The 18,268-nt window shown below is 31.9% G+C and overlaps 2 protein-coding genes across 6 annotated transcripts in view; one reads left to right on the forward strand and one right to left on the reverse strand.

Moving 5' to 3' along the window:
• LOC129909918 (partitioning defective 3 homolog B) overlaps positions 1-6,291 on the forward strand; it is a 103,204-nt gene extending 96,913 nt beyond the window's left edge. For 2 of the 5 annotated variants that reach the window (XM_055987086.1, XM_055987083.1), the window contains 6 exons: positions 48-550; positions 611-844; positions 904-1,475; positions 1,537-2,002; positions 3,833-3,925; positions 5,563-6,291. In XM_055987086.1, the coding sequence (XP_055843061.1) occupies positions 48-550; positions 611-844; positions 904-1,475; positions 1,537-2,002; positions 3,833-3,925; positions 5,563-6,058 (2,364 nt within the window). In that variant the 3' untranslated portion in view covers positions 6,059-6,291. The remainder of the gene's footprint in view (positions 1-47; positions 551-610; positions 845-903; positions 1,476-1,536; positions 2,003-3,832; positions 3,926-5,562) is intronic. The other 3 variants (XM_055987087.1, XM_055987084.1, XM_055987085.1) reach the window with 2 other exon arrangements.
• Positions 6,292-10,213: 3,922 nt separating this feature from the next.
• Positions 10,214-17,006, reverse strand: LOC129909921 (uncharacterized). Its single transcript, XM_055987092.1, has 7 exons — positions 16,873-17,006; positions 16,687-16,809; positions 11,821-11,953; positions 11,575-11,758; positions 11,298-11,513; positions 10,849-11,241; positions 10,214-10,763 (listed from the first exon to the last, which is right to left on the reverse strand). Exons 1-7 carry the CDS (start codon positions 16,930-16,932, stop codon positions 10,577-10,579), a joined length of 1,296 nt encoding a protein of 431 aa, XP_055843067.1. The 5' UTR covers positions 16,933-17,006; the 3' UTR covers positions 10,214-10,576.
• Between the last annotated feature and the right edge of the window lie 1,262 nt (positions 17,007-18,268).

Genomic DNA, 18,268 nt, shown 5'->3' on the forward strand with positions numbered 1-18,268 from the left:
TTTTTTTTTTTCTAACTCGAAACACTCTTTTCTCTTAACAAAAACAGGATAGCCTTCAAGCTGGTATTGCATGGAGAAGCCGAGAAGTGCTAACATTCCACATACCTGTGCATGACACAGAAAAAGCCGGCCTTGGAGTTAGTGTCAAAGGAAAAACTACCTCTTCAAATTCTTCAAGTGGCAGCAATGGATCAATGAAGCATGATGGAGATTTAGGAATTTTTGTTAAGAACGTCATTCATGGTGGAGCTGCATCGCGTGATGGCAGACTTCGGATGAATGATCAGTTATTGAGTGTAAATGGGGTGTCCTTGTTGGGTCAGAGTAATGCCGAAGCAATGGAAACCTTGCGTCGTGCCATGGTCAATACACCCGGCAAGCATCCAGGTGTAATAACACTCTCGGTGGCAAGAAAAATTACAAGATCTCACAGCTCTGGTGATATACTAGAGAGTAGTAGCACCAATGATAGTTCAAATACAAGTGAGAATTCTGGAGCAACTGTTATCTATCTTAGCCCAGATAAAAAGGATAACCGAGATATGAATAGGTAAGAAAAAGAAATCTCTTCCAGAGTTACTGAAATTAATTTTTTGTTTATTTCAAATAGATGGAGCAATCCCGTATTAGATCGTTTAACCGGAGGAGTTTGCTCGTCGAACTCAAATCAAAATCGCCGTCAACCGCCCCCACTCTCGAATACAGTTCCACATGGACTTCGTAATGAAAGTTATTATATGGCCACAAATGATACATGGTCGCCGTCACTGCAATCGCCTCAAATGCATGGAAATCATGTTAACAATTCAGTTTTAATAGAGGATGATCCAGAACCAATGTCACCGTATGTTTTGCATCCTAAGTTCTCTCAACAAACATCCTAATTTGTATTTTTATTTTCAGTATCCTTCCAAATCGCCCAAATGACTCTGTTAGTACACTTCAAAGTACTATATCGAATGGTGTAAATTTCGATGCCACTTACTCGTCACAACTAAGCCTTGAAACTAATAATTCTGGTGCTGAGCATTTTAGTCGCGATGCCATTGGCAGACGTTCAATATCTGAGAAACACCATGCAGCATTGGATGCACGTGAAACTGGAACCTATCAACGTAATAAAAAATTACGTGAAGATCGTGAAAGAGAACGTCGCCTTCAATTGACAAAATCAGCAGTATTTGGTGGATCGGCTGAATCGATTTCTACAAGAATAGCCAATGCTAATCATCAAATGTCAAATGGCAAGAATCATCAATCGAATGATTTGAGATCTGAGGCTATGGATCAACTTGGTGAATTGGGTCCTTCGTTGGGCCTAAAGAAATCATCTAGTCTCGAATCACTGCAGACTATGGTGCAGGAAATTCAAATGTCTGATGAACCGAGAGGACCAAGTGCTTTAAGAGCTCCACGGGGTCGTGGCAGAGAGGATAGTTTGAGGGCCGCTGTGGTTGGTGAACATGATACAAACAGTAAGTATTCATAACATTTATATTTTTGAATTCTAATATTCCTTTTTTTGTATATTTCTAGAAGCCCGCAAGCACTGGCTGCTTGAAGAGGCCGATTCTGAAGGTGGATTCCCTAATCGAAATGGTCCATTCCAAAGTTCCCTTAACGATGGCAAGAATAAAAGTCGTGCAAAGAAACCAAGTATACTTCGTGGCATTGGTCATATGTTTAGATTTGGAAAAAATCGTAAAGATGGTGTTGCTCCAATGGAACCACAAAATGACTATACAATGACCGTTAATCAATTGCCTCCACAATTACCACCACCAAATGGTTCAATACCCACAGCTGCTTTGAGTATAGACCGTGGTGGAAAAATTGCTCCTCCCATTTATCAGCCACCACCGCCTCCACCTCCAGCAAGTAGTGGACAAAGTTCAACATCTTCGAAATCATCATCATCGACTGCAATTCATCAAAATGATATATTTAATCATCGATATCAACACTATGCAAATTATGAAGATCTGCAACAACACCAATTAAGGTAAGGAAACCAAAAATTATTGTTTTTTTTTATAGAAGTTTTAAAGTTACTAAAAACTTTTGAATAGAAAATGAAGAGGAATCACTTGGGGATAGCCTTTTAAATATAGATATTCAATTGAGAAATTATTAAGTTAACAACGAAAAGCGATATAAACTTTGTTATTTTCTGAAATGTATAGGCATTTTCGCCATTAGTGAGATTTGTTGCCGCTTCTCCGTTTCAGCCTTACGTTGCTGAAGCATTTATGTATTTACCATAACTTTGCCATAATGTCCTAAAGGTCAATTCTTGTTATGTGAAACAATATTTTCAACCTTTCACCGAAGTTCCAATTAGTTCATTGCATTTATGGAATGGTATATGGCTTTCTCAATTCAAACGCGTCCGTTTAGACCTCAAACGGGGTTAACACGGAATAGATTAAATGTGCCCTTAATTATGAAAGTGGACTAACTCACTCCTAAAAATGGCCTCAAATCCAGCCTTAAAATAATTATTATTTAAGGGGTAAAGTTTATTTGAAAGCGAAATTACAGTAGATACATAAACTTCTTTATTGCTTCTCTAGTGATTTCATAAAAGAAATATAATTAAATCGTTATAAGAAATTATTATGTAAGTTTTTCTTTAAACAATGCAAAAAGTGACTTTCATAATCATGGGCACAAATGTTAAGCCTTAAAGTTGATTTTACTTTTAAAGCAGCAGGTATAGAATCAAAAGCGGTTGTTTTGAAAAAGCCACTATTCCCAACTTTTTGATTTATTGATGTATGTACAAGAGAAAAGAAAATTTAGTAAAGATAAAGTTGTAAACAATTTTCAGCTTAACAATCGTTGCATACTTAACTTTTGAACTTAACAAGCGCGTTATGGCTTTCGTGGTTTCGTCCAATGCTTTTTGTATGAGAAACAAAATTTTTGGCGAGTGATTTGATTCACTGGTCTGCAATATTTATCTTTTTTTTTCTCCTTCAAATAATTTTTTGAAATTATGAAAGATTCGACTTTCCTGTATCATTTTAAAAAAAATGATTTTTGAAAAATATGAGAAGTCTGTAGAAAATATCCCTTTTTGGATTCGGTTGAACAAAAACATCTTATTTAAGGGAAATGTAAAATCTCAACGCCCGTTATATTCAAAAAGTCAAATATGTAAAGAAAACTATAATAAATTACATTAAAACAAAAAAACTTTTGTTCTTAGGAGAATGAAATATGAAAGAAATATGAATGTTCTTGGGAGCAAGAATAGGTTTTTGAGATTTTCTAACGGGAATATCTAAAAAAACGTGACGTGCTAGGCCAATTTTGACTTCGGATTCGGAATCAGCACACAAAAATGCTTAATAAAAGTATAATTTTATTAAAAAGAGGATTTCCTTGCAGACCAGTGAAATGCTTGATGTTTTTTTATGAATATTGCCACATTGATGAAAGATAGGAAAGAATTTTTTACATAGTTTTTACTCAGCTTGTTGTCAATTGTTCCGAAGTTTTGACTAAAATCGAGTTTCTCTTGTGACATTACTTCGTGACACCTAATTGGATATTATTCCTAATAATGTCCGTAATTTTAACTACATATTAATCTTATTGATGAAACTTAATTGTATCCCTATAATATGAAGCAATTCGTAATTATTTCAATTAAATGGTGTCCCTTACTTAAATGTTAAAACTATAAAATATTTTAATCTTCTTCTCTTCTTTTTTCCTACCTTTCTTTTTACACATTATAATAATAACTTTTTTAAAATTTCATTTGCACTGTTTTTTTTTTTTTATTATTCTTTTCGATACAATTATTTCCATAACATTAATATAGTGATGAACCAAGTCAGGATGTTTTGTCTGAATCCACCTTAGAATGCATGCGGCAACAAGTTATTCGACAGCGAAATAAAGTCGAGGCAGAGAGGTAAATAACTTAAAAAACTATGGCAACACAAAGAACGTAAAATGTTGCTAGTGCTTTCTGTTTTCTTTTTTGTTTTGCTGCTTTTTTTGTAGATAGTCTCTTTTTTTGTAATAAATTTATAAATACAATTTTTTCTAGTGCAAATTATTGCATGTTGAGCTGATATAAATTTTATTTGATTACTTATATAATTATGCCTACATAAGTTCACCTTGTGTCTTTGCTTAGTAACAGTTTGTTTTGTACTTTTTATTAGATAAAACGTTCTTATTGCTCGTGTTTATCTATCTTAATTCAGTTATTTTAATTTTACCTTTTTAAGGTTTATAATATTATGTAGTTTTCTTTTTTAACTTTGCCTTTATTTATTACTGCTCTATTTTACTTCTACATTTATGTAAATTATTATATTTTTTGAAGTTCATGAAAACTAGTTATTTTTTTTTTATTTATATATTTTTTAATTTATAAGTCTTAAACTGTTTGTAAAGCGAGTGTTTTTTTTTTTTTTGAAGAGCATGCTCTTGCCATTTAATCGTTTGTAAACCAAGATTTAAGAATAATGATATATTTACATAGAACCAATTTTTAGTTTTACTGCCAAAAGTTCAAAATTCAGTAAAAAAATTTAATTTGACTTTTCCCCTGTTGTTAATTCCGAGCGTAAAGTTGTTCTCGTTATTCATCTTTTTCTAACCTTTTTCAATTGAAATGCGAATTTCGTTTGAAACTTAAAATTGCTTTTAATATTCCGTGCGAGCAAATATCATTCGAGGGAAAAGATTTCCACGTGAAAGTCACAAAAGGTCTAACTGACTTTTTAACCCTCTTACCATTTTTAAAACGATGATCATTTTCTTCGTTTAAGTTTTCAGGCAAAAGCAGTCAGAACTTTCCAAAAAAAAAATATGTCATTAAGATTCGTGTTACCTTATAGGAAACCTTTTGAATAATTATTTTTGTCACATTTACAAAAGACCATAGCTTATTTATTCTTTAAGCCCCATTTTTTCACTCTCCAGTATATTTAAAATCCCCATTTAAAATTATAAAACCTTCAAATCGAATACAAATGTTTAAAGTTCCCTTTTTAAATGGTGCTTTTAATTTAATGGAATGTGAATAAATTAATCCTAAATGAAAAAAAATGCTCTGTTGCAATTGTACCTATTATATTTTACCAATTTTTATACATAACCAAATTTGAAACCTAGAAAAAGTAGATCGTATAAATGCAGAACGAGTATGTGCAGAAAAGGTATATTCGGAAAAAGAAGATCATACAGTTTGGTAGAGATAAGAGAAGCAATTTACCTTAGTCACTGAATGCTAAGAACGTAAAAGGTACTTATTCTCCACAGTTAGTGCGACATAACGCTTTTTTCCATTAAATGCAAAAATTATGTCTTCCTCATCTCGCTCGATCTTAACAAGATTTAAAAAAAAATACCTAGGGCAAGATTTCAGTTCAGCAAATGTAAATGTTACCATTAATTTTATTATACATACTTGCTTTTTTCTATTTTATTTTTTAATAATGCTTGCCACTGCTTCTTCATTCAAATTGTACAGTACCTTAATTGATTGCTTCTACCGTAATATTAATTTATTTTAAAATTTAAATATTTTATTTTCAGTCGCCGTCATCAACACTATCACTCTCAACGAAGTACTCGAAGCCCTGAAGTAAACCTGCACCAATGTCAACTTGGTGGTGGACCAGGTTCTCGACCAGCTTCAAGCTATTACGAATATGAAACAGTTCAACATAATGTTTCTCGAAGCCATAATAACTCTCAAAAACAGCAGCATGCTAATAATAATATACCGTCCATAGCTGAACATCATCAACAACAGCAGCAACAACAACAGCAGCAGCACCAACAGCAACAACAACAACAACAGCGTCACTGGAAATCGGCAACTTTGAATGGTTTCAATCCTGCAACTCTTAACAGTAGTGGACGTAGCAGAGGACCATTTGTCACACAAGTCACAATTCGGGACCAATCGCATCTAAATAATACATCATCAGTAAATGCCAGTGCTCAGCAACCTACATACCAACAGGTGCATAAGCTATCTTCGTCGTCCCATCAGCAAAGTGCACAGCCGCACGCTTCAAAAGTGTGACTATAGGCTTGGAGGGGCTTCGATTTTTTAATGGAGTGCCACCAATGTTCGCAAAGTGAATTGAACAAATCAAAGATAAATTAACTAACCTTTGGAGACTGCTAACCACATACATAGTAAGGATAAGAGAAAAATGTTAAATTATCACCTTTAAGGAGAAACAAAAAATATATATTGTAATATTTAAACTCTGTCATTCCTTAAGCAAAAAAAAAAAAACATAAAACTTTAAAGAAAGTTTTTGTTTTTTTAAATATTCATTTGACAGGCAATAAATATACATATAAATTTATGTATGCCTGCATATTATTTCAGTATTGTTTGATTAAAAAAATATTTCCATGCATAATGTATGTTAAGCATAAAAAATATATATAATATATACTTTAATTATGTATAAATTCATTAACTATATTTTGCATTACGTCATGTATACATACAAAAATATATAAAATACAACTTCAAACCACATATTTCATATATTCACAATTTCGTTTGTAATTTATATTAAATTAAAAGAAATAATTTAAAACCTATATCCCATTTTTATTTAAAGTTAAAAAAAAAAACACTTAAAATAACAAACTGTGATTTATTAGGTGTGAAAGAATCAAGAAATAATAATATTATACTTCTTAACGAAAACGATACAAATAAAATATAATTTTAATTGAAAAGCAAGAAAAAATCTAATTTTAATTGAAAACAAAAATACGAGTTATAAATAATAAATTAATATTTAGTTTTTAAGATATAAAATGAAAACAAACAAATTTTCGAAAAATTAAATTGGCCACATTCTTTATTTTTATTTGTAAAATTTTGTTCTTAAGAAGACAAATAATTTACTTATTAAAATATTAAACATTTACATAATATAGTAGTTAAACAAAGAAGAAAACATTACATATTCTTAAAATTTTTTTTTTTTTGTTTTTATGTTTATTGTAGTTTTTTTGTTTAGTATTTTTTTATTTTATTATTGATTGTACGTACTATGATAGTATTGTTATTATATAAATGATTAATGTATATTTTAATTTTATTTGTTTTTTTTTTTCTTTTGTATATAATTTTGTTTGTTTTTCAATTTAAGAACAAAAAAGGAATGTGCAGCTTTGTTTAATGTATTGCGTTCTATAAACTCAAATGCAGAAAGCCTATTGAAAGTAGTAAAATATCTACTTAACTATTTGTATGGTTTTTTTTTTGTAAAGTTCTTTATTTTAATTGCAGATTAAAAATAAATAAAATGTACTTAACGTATGTATCGAAAACATATAAATGTTTTGTGTGTTTTATTTAAAGTTAAAAAAAAATGACTAAACTAAAAATAGAGGAAAACAAATCAAATGTTTGTGATTGCTGAATTAAATCGAGTTTACTCATGTATGCACGATTGGGTCTCACGTATTTGCTCTTATGTGAAAGATGTTTAAAGTATTAAAAGTTTGTATGTACAAATTTATACAGGGTGTTCCAAAAGTAATGGATCAAACGAAGTATGCTGATAGGCCAACTATAGGTCTCTCAGAATTTGGTAACTTGTTCATCCCAAATCTTTACGGTTTTCGATTCAATGCAGTTTTTGTTAAATTTCGATAAATCCCGACATTGCAACAGTATTTTGCTTTCTCCGCTCATAATTGATTTTTGTTTTTTACAATTCTTTCACTAAAACATTGCCTAATAATAAGAAATAATTAATTAATCAAAATATTTTTTATTTCATTCGCCATTTAAACATTAAACATTTTAATTGTTTTTGTGCACTACATACAATCAAATTAGAGTTGTCAAAATTTTCGAAGACATGTGTTCGAAGGTTTTTTTGTTTTGTTAAGTTGGCTGTACTTCTTTCCCGAAAACGAAATTCCGATGGAGATTGCCGATAAGGAGAAAAATTCCCGGGAGAGAAAACCTACTCCCGGGGAAATTTCTCACGTGAGATTGCCGATAGGGCTGATTAATTATTTTTCAAGTCTTATGCCATATTTGACATTTTAAATTTCACAGAAAAACAAACACAAACACAAAAAAATAGAATTGAGTGGAAGCAATTCAAACTGTTTTATTGGATTTCAGAATGAGTGATTCCAATCGAAAACGACATCAGAGTCAGGACTTTTGATTTGAAACGACCTATAACTACATTCATCGAAAATAAAAAATAAATACCTGAAGAAAAATTGGAAAAAAAAAAATAAATTTCAATTCAATTTAATTTCAGCCTTATTTTGACATTCGCTTTCGTGTTAAAGTTTTTCGATTTCGAAAGATTCGCATTTTCAGTTTCGAACGATTCGAAAGTTCATTTATCTTTTGAAAATCAAGCAAATTTTGACTTTCTAATAGCGTTTTCGTTTGGTCGTCCGGGACTGTCCGGAATTCTCCCGAACGATTCTGAAACTGATCGTTTGGCACTCAATGACAGTTCTAATTCTGAAAAGAAGAGAAAATCGATTCCGAATTTTGAGGCAGAATCAAAACCAGAATCACGCACACATGTTAACACTTAAGACGTCAAAGTAATGAAATGTCATTCTTTGTTATTGTTATTCATTTCTCAATTTCAAGATTTTTAACTATGCATAAACTTTAAACTATATTAAAATAATGTGAAGAAAGAAAACAAAAATAGATAACTTAATGATAATAAAAAAAAAATAAACAAAAACAAAACTTTCATCAGACGTTCGCATTTGATGTTTCACAAATACAAAGAAACCCAAACTTCAGAATAAAAAAAAAGTATCTAATGTCGTTTTCTGACTTTTGAGATTTTTGTGTAAAATTCTCAGATTTTCCACTGCAAATAGAATATGAAATCTAGTTTTGTAATTGTGTGCGAAATCTGTGCGTATAAAAAAATAAAACAACAACAAATGTTCAGACAAATGTCAAACAGAGGAGTGTGTGTGAAAGTGCGTGTGTTTGTATGCGTGAATCTTGATAAAAATCCAGAATCAGATTCTTGAATCTCAGATTCATTTTTTTGTCATTTTTTTGAATCTCAGGACGCAAATAGATCATGAAATCTGAGATTTGCCCACTATTTCCCCTCTTCACCCCCCCTTTCAGCTGTCAAATTCACAAATCTCATTCTGAGATTCGTCAATAGAAAACGACATAACTCTGATCGTTTGGCATTCCGGATCGGACAGTCCCGGACGCTTCTAAGAATTCCCAAACGAAAACGCTATAATCATTCGAATCAAATGTCATTTATTTGACGTTAAAATTTTTGTGTCGAATAAAAACGAAAACACATGTAAGTTCAGATATTTTTGTTGAAAAATAACGAAAATAAATTTACTTTTATTTGTTGGCGTATTAATTTAAGGTTTGCTTCAAAAACAGATGTCACTTTTTGTTTGCAGCTTGACACAGATGATTGGGACAGTTTAATTGCGATCTTTGCCTACCCCAAATTGATATCCACCTTCTGCAACAAACCGCAAAGTTGTCGCTAGAATTATGATGGGAGGAATAGACAAAGATGTGCGTCTTTGAACTTCAGTGGTTAGCTCGTCTAACACGTACTTAAAGACACTTTTATCTTCAAAGAAAAAAGATATATATATGGGTTAGGCGCTTGGAAGGAATCAGTTTTTACTTTGAACTTTCCAGCTCGAATTGATTTGATGCATCCATTATCCTTCTCCTTCATATCTGCTCTTCGCCGCACTCTTCACTTCCCATAAAAAAAAAAACAATAGCCATTTATTGAAAATTAAAACTTAAAATTCTAACAAAAGAAAAAATACCGGCAATTGATTTTAATTGTTTTTTTTTTTTTTCTTCAGAACTGAAAAGTGTGACCAGGTGTGTAATAAGTAAAGCGAAACTTTGAAGTTGCATTAATGACTTTTATTAATCAAATTTTTTTATTACATGAGTTATAATAATGTATTTTATTATTTGAATTGAAAAAAAAAAACTTGAGTTGTCACTCTGGCAGACGGCGTAAAGCCATGTTATAAAATGAATTGTAATACAAATATGAACTAGAAAATTTGATTAATAAAAAATAAATTTAATTATGTAATTGAATTTTAAAAGTTCAAATGACCTCAACTCCAATGCCCAGGTATGACATTGGACTCAATAGTTCGATGCTGTCATTCACTAACTGAAACGCAAAATGTTGGTTAATGAATACAGGCTCTTAAAATAAAAGCAATTTTTAATTATTTTTTCCTTTGTTTATTTAATTAATTGGTTTTATAAAATTGTACACAAAACTGGCTGGATAATTATACTGGTAAGGAATTAGATTCCCGACCTACGGTCGGAAACGCCATTATACATAAGTTATGTCGAATTCCCTTCAACAAAAAAAAATCGAATTAAAATCGATTTCTATGTGTTTTACGTGTCGAAAACAATGTGACAAGCATGTTTTACTGAACGAAAAATTGATTTTAAATCAATTTTTTTTTAAAGGAATCCTACATAAGACAATATCACAAGTTATAACAATACTTATTTACTTTTAAGACTTTTGGTATTAATTAATTATGGAAAGCCTTCATCTGAGTCGGTAAAAACAAGAGATTCTCGTCTAGGTCTGAATCTTGTTCGTTGTTTTACTAAATTTATAGATGTTTGAGTAACTGGTAATTGTGTAGCAACTTTATCGGGGCTGGAAACTTTTTCATTTTTTACAAGCTCCTTAGGTTTAACAGTGATTTCCGTTTTTGTTCTGAAAATATTACACATTATTGTTTTTGTTGTTATTAACAATCGAACACGTTATAATTTTCATGTTCACAGCTATAATGGCTTACCCTGATGTTTGAGCATCAAACGTTTTTGTTGAAGGCAATGATACAACTTGTGAATATTTTGTAGTTTTATTCGCTTCAGAACATGATGCTTCCATACTTTCATTGGAATCATTATCAGACACACATCCAATTGAATCTCCAGTTATTGAATTTGTTGCTTTAAATTCTTCATTTGACTTTTTTTTTGCGAACCACATAAGATTGAATGGTAAATCAACATTTTCAAGGAAGGGATTTTGTTCAATAGGAATAATATAATTTGGTCTTATCTTTTCCATTAGAACAAGGTGATCCATAAGTGATGGTAGAGGAGACCATTGCCTAACATAAACGCCGTATTCATTAGTCTTTGTGGGGGCATCCCCAACAGTAATGTATATTGTGATGATATCCCTAAATAAATTATTGCATTTGAAATAAATTAATTAATTTAAACTTCAAATACATACGTTTCAAGATGTTCCGTAAGTACACTATTGCAAATAACAATACGACAAGTCTGAGGATTTCTACTTAAAAGATTGCTGTAACCAAGTTTATCAAGAATATATCTTTGCCCTTTTGTTGGATAAACGTTTTCTGGAAACGCCTTGACAAGTTCTTGCAAAAGATGTTCATATCCAAAGCTTGGTAAAACTACAGCTAGCCTCGAATAATGATGCTTTCTTTGTAAGAAAATAGAACCAATGTTATTCAATTATGAAAAACGTATTTAAACATACTTACAAAGCAATTGCTTTTATTTCATCAATAGTATCTTCTGTGGAAATATACGGATTACACTTGCATAAAGTCGAGTCTATGTAGGCATAATCTATTCCCTTCTGAACACAGAGCATAAAATGTTCATTTTTTAAACAACTGCTTATTTCGTTGAAAGCTCCTGTGTATAAATATGTTTGGACACCATCTGTAAGTTTTTCAACATTAAAAAAAAATTTTAAATAATGAAAATGCAATAAAACAAATTACCATCAAAATAGAACATTACGTTGTTCTTTATCTCTTCTGCTTCAAACATTGTAACCCAAATGACTTTGCCTTTGGATTTAAACTTTAATGCAACATCTGATTTAAGGACTCTTAAACATTTAGGATGAACTTTCTTCAAGTAGAAGATTTATTCATAAAAAACAAACTGATTTTATTGAAAAAAGTTAATTTATAAGAGAAGAAGGAGCAATAAAGAAGTTTATTTACTGCAATTTCGCTTTCAAATACATATACTTAACCCATTAAATAATTATTTTTATGCTAGATTTGATCTTTTTTTTTTAGGAGTGACTTTCATAATTTGGGGCACATATCAACTCCTATTTTCACATTCACGTTGTTAACATAGTTGACATTCAAATTAAGATTCGTGTCTTAAGGAGGATCCAAAGGAGGTTTTTTATACATATGACCGAACTACAAAGCATCGACAAACTACATAATACCAATATCGCCATGTCTCATTTTAAGATAGTGGGCCACTCAATATTTCACCTATGAGGATGTACATAAGCCATCTAATTTACACAAATTTCACAAAACTTCATTTAAATTGCTTTCTGTGCATCGTTATAAACATCCTCATAGGTGAAATATTAAGTGGCCCAATATCTTAAAATGAGGGTTACATATTGTACTAACAATTCTATTAATTTGATCCTTTTATCACAAATTGCACAATTATTTTTCATACATTTACTTTTGCACCTCACTCCTTCAAAATATTAATTTGTATGAAAATTTAATAAAAAATAAAAGCAAGCAATTTAATTTTTGCATGAAAATTCAATATTCCATGGTAAATATAATTCGTTTTTTGATTATTTTTGATTCTCATACGATGTATAAAATATATATGCGGTAAAAAAAAATGCAAAAATTTTCCATGTGCTGCAATGGTAACATTTCAAAAGTGTTCTTTCTGGCTAAAAAAAACACCTTTTGGCCTTAAATTTTTTGATGGACATTTTTTATTATTTTTTTTCTATGGTATATGAAACGTCCACACGAAATATTTTCAATCTACCACTTTTTTTCAAGGAGTACTTGCTAATATTCTGACTCTTGCTCTTTGAGTAAAAGAGTCCAATAACTTTTTACATGATGGTCGAGACATTTTTGTATTTACTATACACAAGGGATATCCCAGTTGGGAATCACACCATAATGGCTACTTTTGCAGATGATACCGCAATTTTGGTACCCGACAAATGTGTCTCTAGGGGAGCAGTAAAGCTGCAATATGCCGTCGACACAGTCAGAGATTGGACCGAAAAATGGCGTATCAAACTCAATGAAACAAAATCTTCACATATAAACTTTACAAATAAAAAGATAAACAATATTCCAATATTCATTAATAATCAAGCTGTACCTTACGCCAATACGGCAAAATACCTTGGAATGACTTTGGATGCAAAGCTAAAGTGGAAAGAGCACATCAAAAAGAAAAGAGAAGAACTAAACTTGAAATATAGAAAAATGTACTGGTCACTTGGTAACAACTCTGATTTATCAACCCAAAACAAAATAATGCTGTATAATCAAGTACTAAAGCCTGTTTGGACCTATGGTATCCAATTATGGGGCTGTACAAAAAAAACAAATACCGAAATCATCCAAAAATTCCAAAACAAAGTCCTTCGTGGAATAGTTAATGCACCTTGGTACATAAGAAATAGCGATCTACATCGTGACTTACAAATAGAAACGGTTACAGAAGTTGTTAAAAAATACGCTGTATCCCATAATCAGAGACTGCAATGTCATACCAATTCTGAAATGGTGTCCGTCTTGAATACTAGAAACCATGTTCGGAGATTAAGAAGAACCAAGCCTCATGAGCTTATGGTCTAAAAAAACATGGGAAAGTATTAAAAGTTCAAACTTCCCCCAAAGTGATTTTACAAAGTTAAGAAAGAAAAATCTGATGTCGATCTCTCAAGATTGGTCCTGATAAAGAGGTGGTTTTAGTGGTTAAGAGTCCCACACTACTTGGTGTCGAATACTGCCAAGTGTCTTTTGAAGATTTCCTCCCGTCAAAAAAAAAAACAAAAAAAAAAAAAAAAAAAAAAAAATGCTTTTATCACAAAGTGCACGATTGAGCTGTTTTTTAATGCTAAGCCGCCTTACCAAATGTGTTGTTTTATGCTAACTTAATAAGTTATGCAAATCATTTTGTAAATCTTTTTTTTTTTAATTACATTATCCATTTTTTAATTTTCTTAAGAGCCCCCGCACACTACAGACTTTCTATCGGCCGATAGTTTAGTCGGGTTGGGCTCCTAGTGTGCGCACAGGCAGCCGACTAAATAGTCGGCTAGGAAAGAAATATTTTATGTCGTTTTCTATTGACTTTTGAGATTTTTGTGTAAAATTCTCAGATTTTCCACTGCAAATAGAATATGAAATCTAGTTTTGTAATTGTGTGCGAAATCTGTGCGTATAAAAAAAATAAAACAACAACAAATGTTCAGACAAATGTCAAACAGAGGAGTGTATGTGAAAGTGCTTGTGTTTGTATGCGTGAATCTTGATAAAAATCCAGAATCAGATTCTTGAATCTCAGATTCATTTTTTTGTCATTTTTTTGAATTTCAGGACGCAAGTAGATCATGAAATCTGAGATTTGTCCACTATTTCCCCTCTTCACCCCCCCTTTCAGCTGTCAAATTCACAAATCTCATTCTGAGATTCGTCAATAGAAAACGACATTAGATTGAAGGCAATTGTGTATCAAAACAAACTTTTTTTTGACCAAACAAACTTTTTGATCGGCCGATACTTAGTCGTTCTAGTGTCCGCACTTTCATAAATTCTCATACTGATTAGAGCCCCCGCCCACTACAAACTTTCTATCGGCCGACTGTTTAGTCGGTCTCTTAATCAGAATGAAAATGTATGAGAGTGCGCACACTACAAAGATTAAGTATCGGCCGATCAAAAAGTTTGTTTGATCGAAAAAAAAAGTTTGTTTTGCTACACAATTGCCTTCAAACTAAAATGTTTCCTAGCAACCCGACTGTTTAGTCGGCTGCCTGTGCGCACACTAGAAGCCCAACCCGACTCAACTATCGGCCGATAGAAAGTTTGTAGTGTGTGGGGGCTCTAAGAGCCCCGATAGAAAGTTTGTAGTGTGCGGGGGCTCTAATCAGTATTAAAATGTATGAAAGTGCGCACACTACAACGATTAAGTATCGGCCGATCAAAAAGTTTGTTTGATCGAAAAAAAAAGTTTGTTTTGCTACACAATTGCCTTCAAACTAAAATGTTTCCTAGCGACCCGACTGTTTAGTCGGTTGCCTGTGCGCACACTAGGAGCCCAACCCGACTAAACTATCGGCCGATAGAAAGTCTGTAGTGTGCGGGGGCTCTTAAGGGACCGACTAAACTGTCGGCCGATAGAAAGTTTTTAGTGTACGGGGCTCTAATACTTTTTTATAAAATGTAATATCCGGCAGACGGCAGATTGCCATGTCCGTATTCTTAAGTTTAATATATAAAAACAATGATCTGATCAGGATCAGGAATAGAAAGAAAGGTAGGCCTAAAAACTCCTGGTACAAGCAAATGCAAAACCACCAGCATTCAGTTGGCCTTAGAAATGGAACAATACAAAACCGGGAGGCTTGCCGCCGATTTCTGAGGTCAACCCGGCGAACCCCACAGGCAGATCACTAGTGTGAAGCAGTTACGTGGGATAGTTATGATCCCCTCGACATCGAGATCATAACAGCGCCGAGAAAAAGGAAGAAGAAGATCTGATCAGGATCACGAGGAAATAAAACACAGCTTTTGTAGCAATTTTGAATTGAAAAAATAAAGAAATAATCTAATCTCTAGTACAGGTATCAAGAGTCAACGGCTCAAAATAGTATAACATTGTGATTCCTCACGGAATTTGATTGATTTCGAAAAGAAAGATAATCCCGAAATATAATATGGGCTTCCTTAAAATCTAGAGAAGTTCCGAAAATATAAGTGCAGATGATTGTGCACATACACGACCAAGTAAAATCAAAGATATGCCACAAATAGTATCCCGTAGCGCTATTATTATTGCTATGGACTATGACGTTAGAATTATTCTGGATTCGTTTCCCAGCCTGCACCACCTAAACACTTTTTTTTCAGGATACTGCCTCTTTCGAGGAATTGACAAAGTTTCTTTAAAGTATCATTTTCAGGATCTCTATTTAGCCATTCGTTGAAAATGGGTACCGCATTAGCAGCAAAAAGACATAATGGGTCGTATGTAAGCAAATAAAGCTTAAGTTCTTGTCTCACTTATTAAAACATTTTCTTGAAATCTGTCTCTTTTTTTTTGTGATAGATCTCAAAATAAAATGTGCTGAAAATGAGACAAGAGCCTAAGCTCATTCTTTTTGCATATGACCCAATATCTATGCTGTACACTATTTGATCCACACAGACTTTTTCGGACATTTATTTGAATGGTGCAGTGTTTCCCTTCTAAGCTGAAGGAATTTTCTACGGTTCATAATATTGACAAATTTACAAAACTATGTGTAAATTGACAACACCGAGATAAAGATGCTTTACAGGAACAAAGAACGATTTAAGAAGCTGATACCGTCTTGTACAAAGAAGGAAGAAGCCCTGATAACCCAGTGCAAAAGACAATATCATACGACATTCAAAACAATCGAGAAGAGACAGGCTGTATTTTAAGACACCTGTATTTTAAGTTGGCCTAATATAGTAAATACTTTTAAAGCTGATTTACAAATGGCCCTACTGGCTGTGTGGCAATCGGGGGGATAATATTTAATGATTAATACGAAAATGTTAGTATTATTAATTTTATGTTATAATTTTACTCACTGGTTTCTTTCTTATTAAAACATCATAAATAAATTGCGATGTATAAATTCTTCCTTTCCAATCTTCAGGTATGGCAAGTGTTTCATATCCCAGTAAACAACTCAAGAAATATAATTCAGAATCCTTTAAAATATTAATAAAATAAGTCATAATTTCATAATAAAGAAGTTGTTTTCATTTTCTTACACTTGCATTTTCTCGTATTTCATCGATTATTATAAATTTACTTAGCTCTTTTATTATCATTTTTTAAGATTTTTATATTATTTGAAAATAATTTTGAAATGTTTGTATATTTTTGGTTTGGATGCGTTCAGCGCAAAATTTATAAAATCGAAATGTCACTTTGTGGTCGAGATCACGGTAGTGATTTCTAATAGGCGTGTCCAGCTAAGTAAAAAGCTCTCTGAGGTGCTCACGTTTTATTGCACTGATCCCGCCAGAACCATGCAAGTTTGTACAAGCAACACGCAGATACACTTTTATTACTTGCACGGGAACGTGCATACCAATACTAAAAGCAAAATGATGAGAATAGAAAAAACGAATTGGACAATTTTTATCAATTGAAACAAAAATCGTTGGAAAATTTTAACCTACAAGCAAGTTATTTTTTTCTGTTTTTTCCTATTTCTGCTTTTCTCACTTTCCCCCCTTTTATCTCTGTGCTGCTTTTTGCTTTCTTCTCCCCTGTTCATAACATATTTATGACCAATTCACAATGAAGTATTACTTGAAGTTTTTATGGAAATGTTTGCTTTGAAAATATTGGCGATTGGAGCACATACTAATTTTAACAGGACGGATGTTTACATTTTTTATTTCTAAAAATGGCATCCATGTCAAAAGTCCTAACAAAAAAAAAGGTAAAATGTCGGATGCTAGCTTCTTCCGTCCTGTTAATTTTAGTTTTTGTTTTGACCACCGGTAGCGCATTTCAACTTTACCAATCGCCAATTGCAAATTTTATCGAAATTATCTCAATTATCTATAGCCTATACAGGGCTGCCAGAAATCATGATTTAGCATGATTTTCATGTTTTTTGAACTAAAATCATGTTTTAATGTTTTCGTGTCCAAAATCATGTTTTTGTTCAATCCAAGAGAAAAATATTTATAATCCAACAATTTATAAACCAACAATCTTTTTCACTAGGTGAACTGTTTTTTTTTTAATAAGTTATTCAATACCTACCTACATGAAGTATGTATATATGAAATTAACGCTAACGGCCATATTATTCACTAGTTAAAAAAATACATTTGGATGTAAAATTGTCAAATGTCAAAAATAAATCCAAATCCTAAATAGTTATCTCGATTTTAACTATGAAAATAGTTAAAAATGACTTTTTTCTCTGTATGATAGTGAATATTATGGATTTGCATTTATTTTTGACATTTCAATTTCCTTACATCCAGATGTATTTTTTAAACTAGTGAATAATATAGCCGTACATGAGTACAAATTATAAACTGATGTATGTTTTCAAGTTTTATTCCTGTCATTTTTGTAATTTAAGTTATAACTACAATGGCCACCTTTTGAAAAAAAGTGGGAAAATTACAAAAGCAAATAATT

Source organism: Episyrphus balteatus, chromosome 2 (assembly GCF_945859705.1).
Source record: "Episyrphus balteatus chromosome 2, idEpiBalt1.1, whole genome shotgun sequence".
Taxonomy (NCBI): Eukaryota; Metazoa; Arthropoda; class Insecta; order Diptera; family Syrphidae; genus Episyrphus; species Episyrphus balteatus.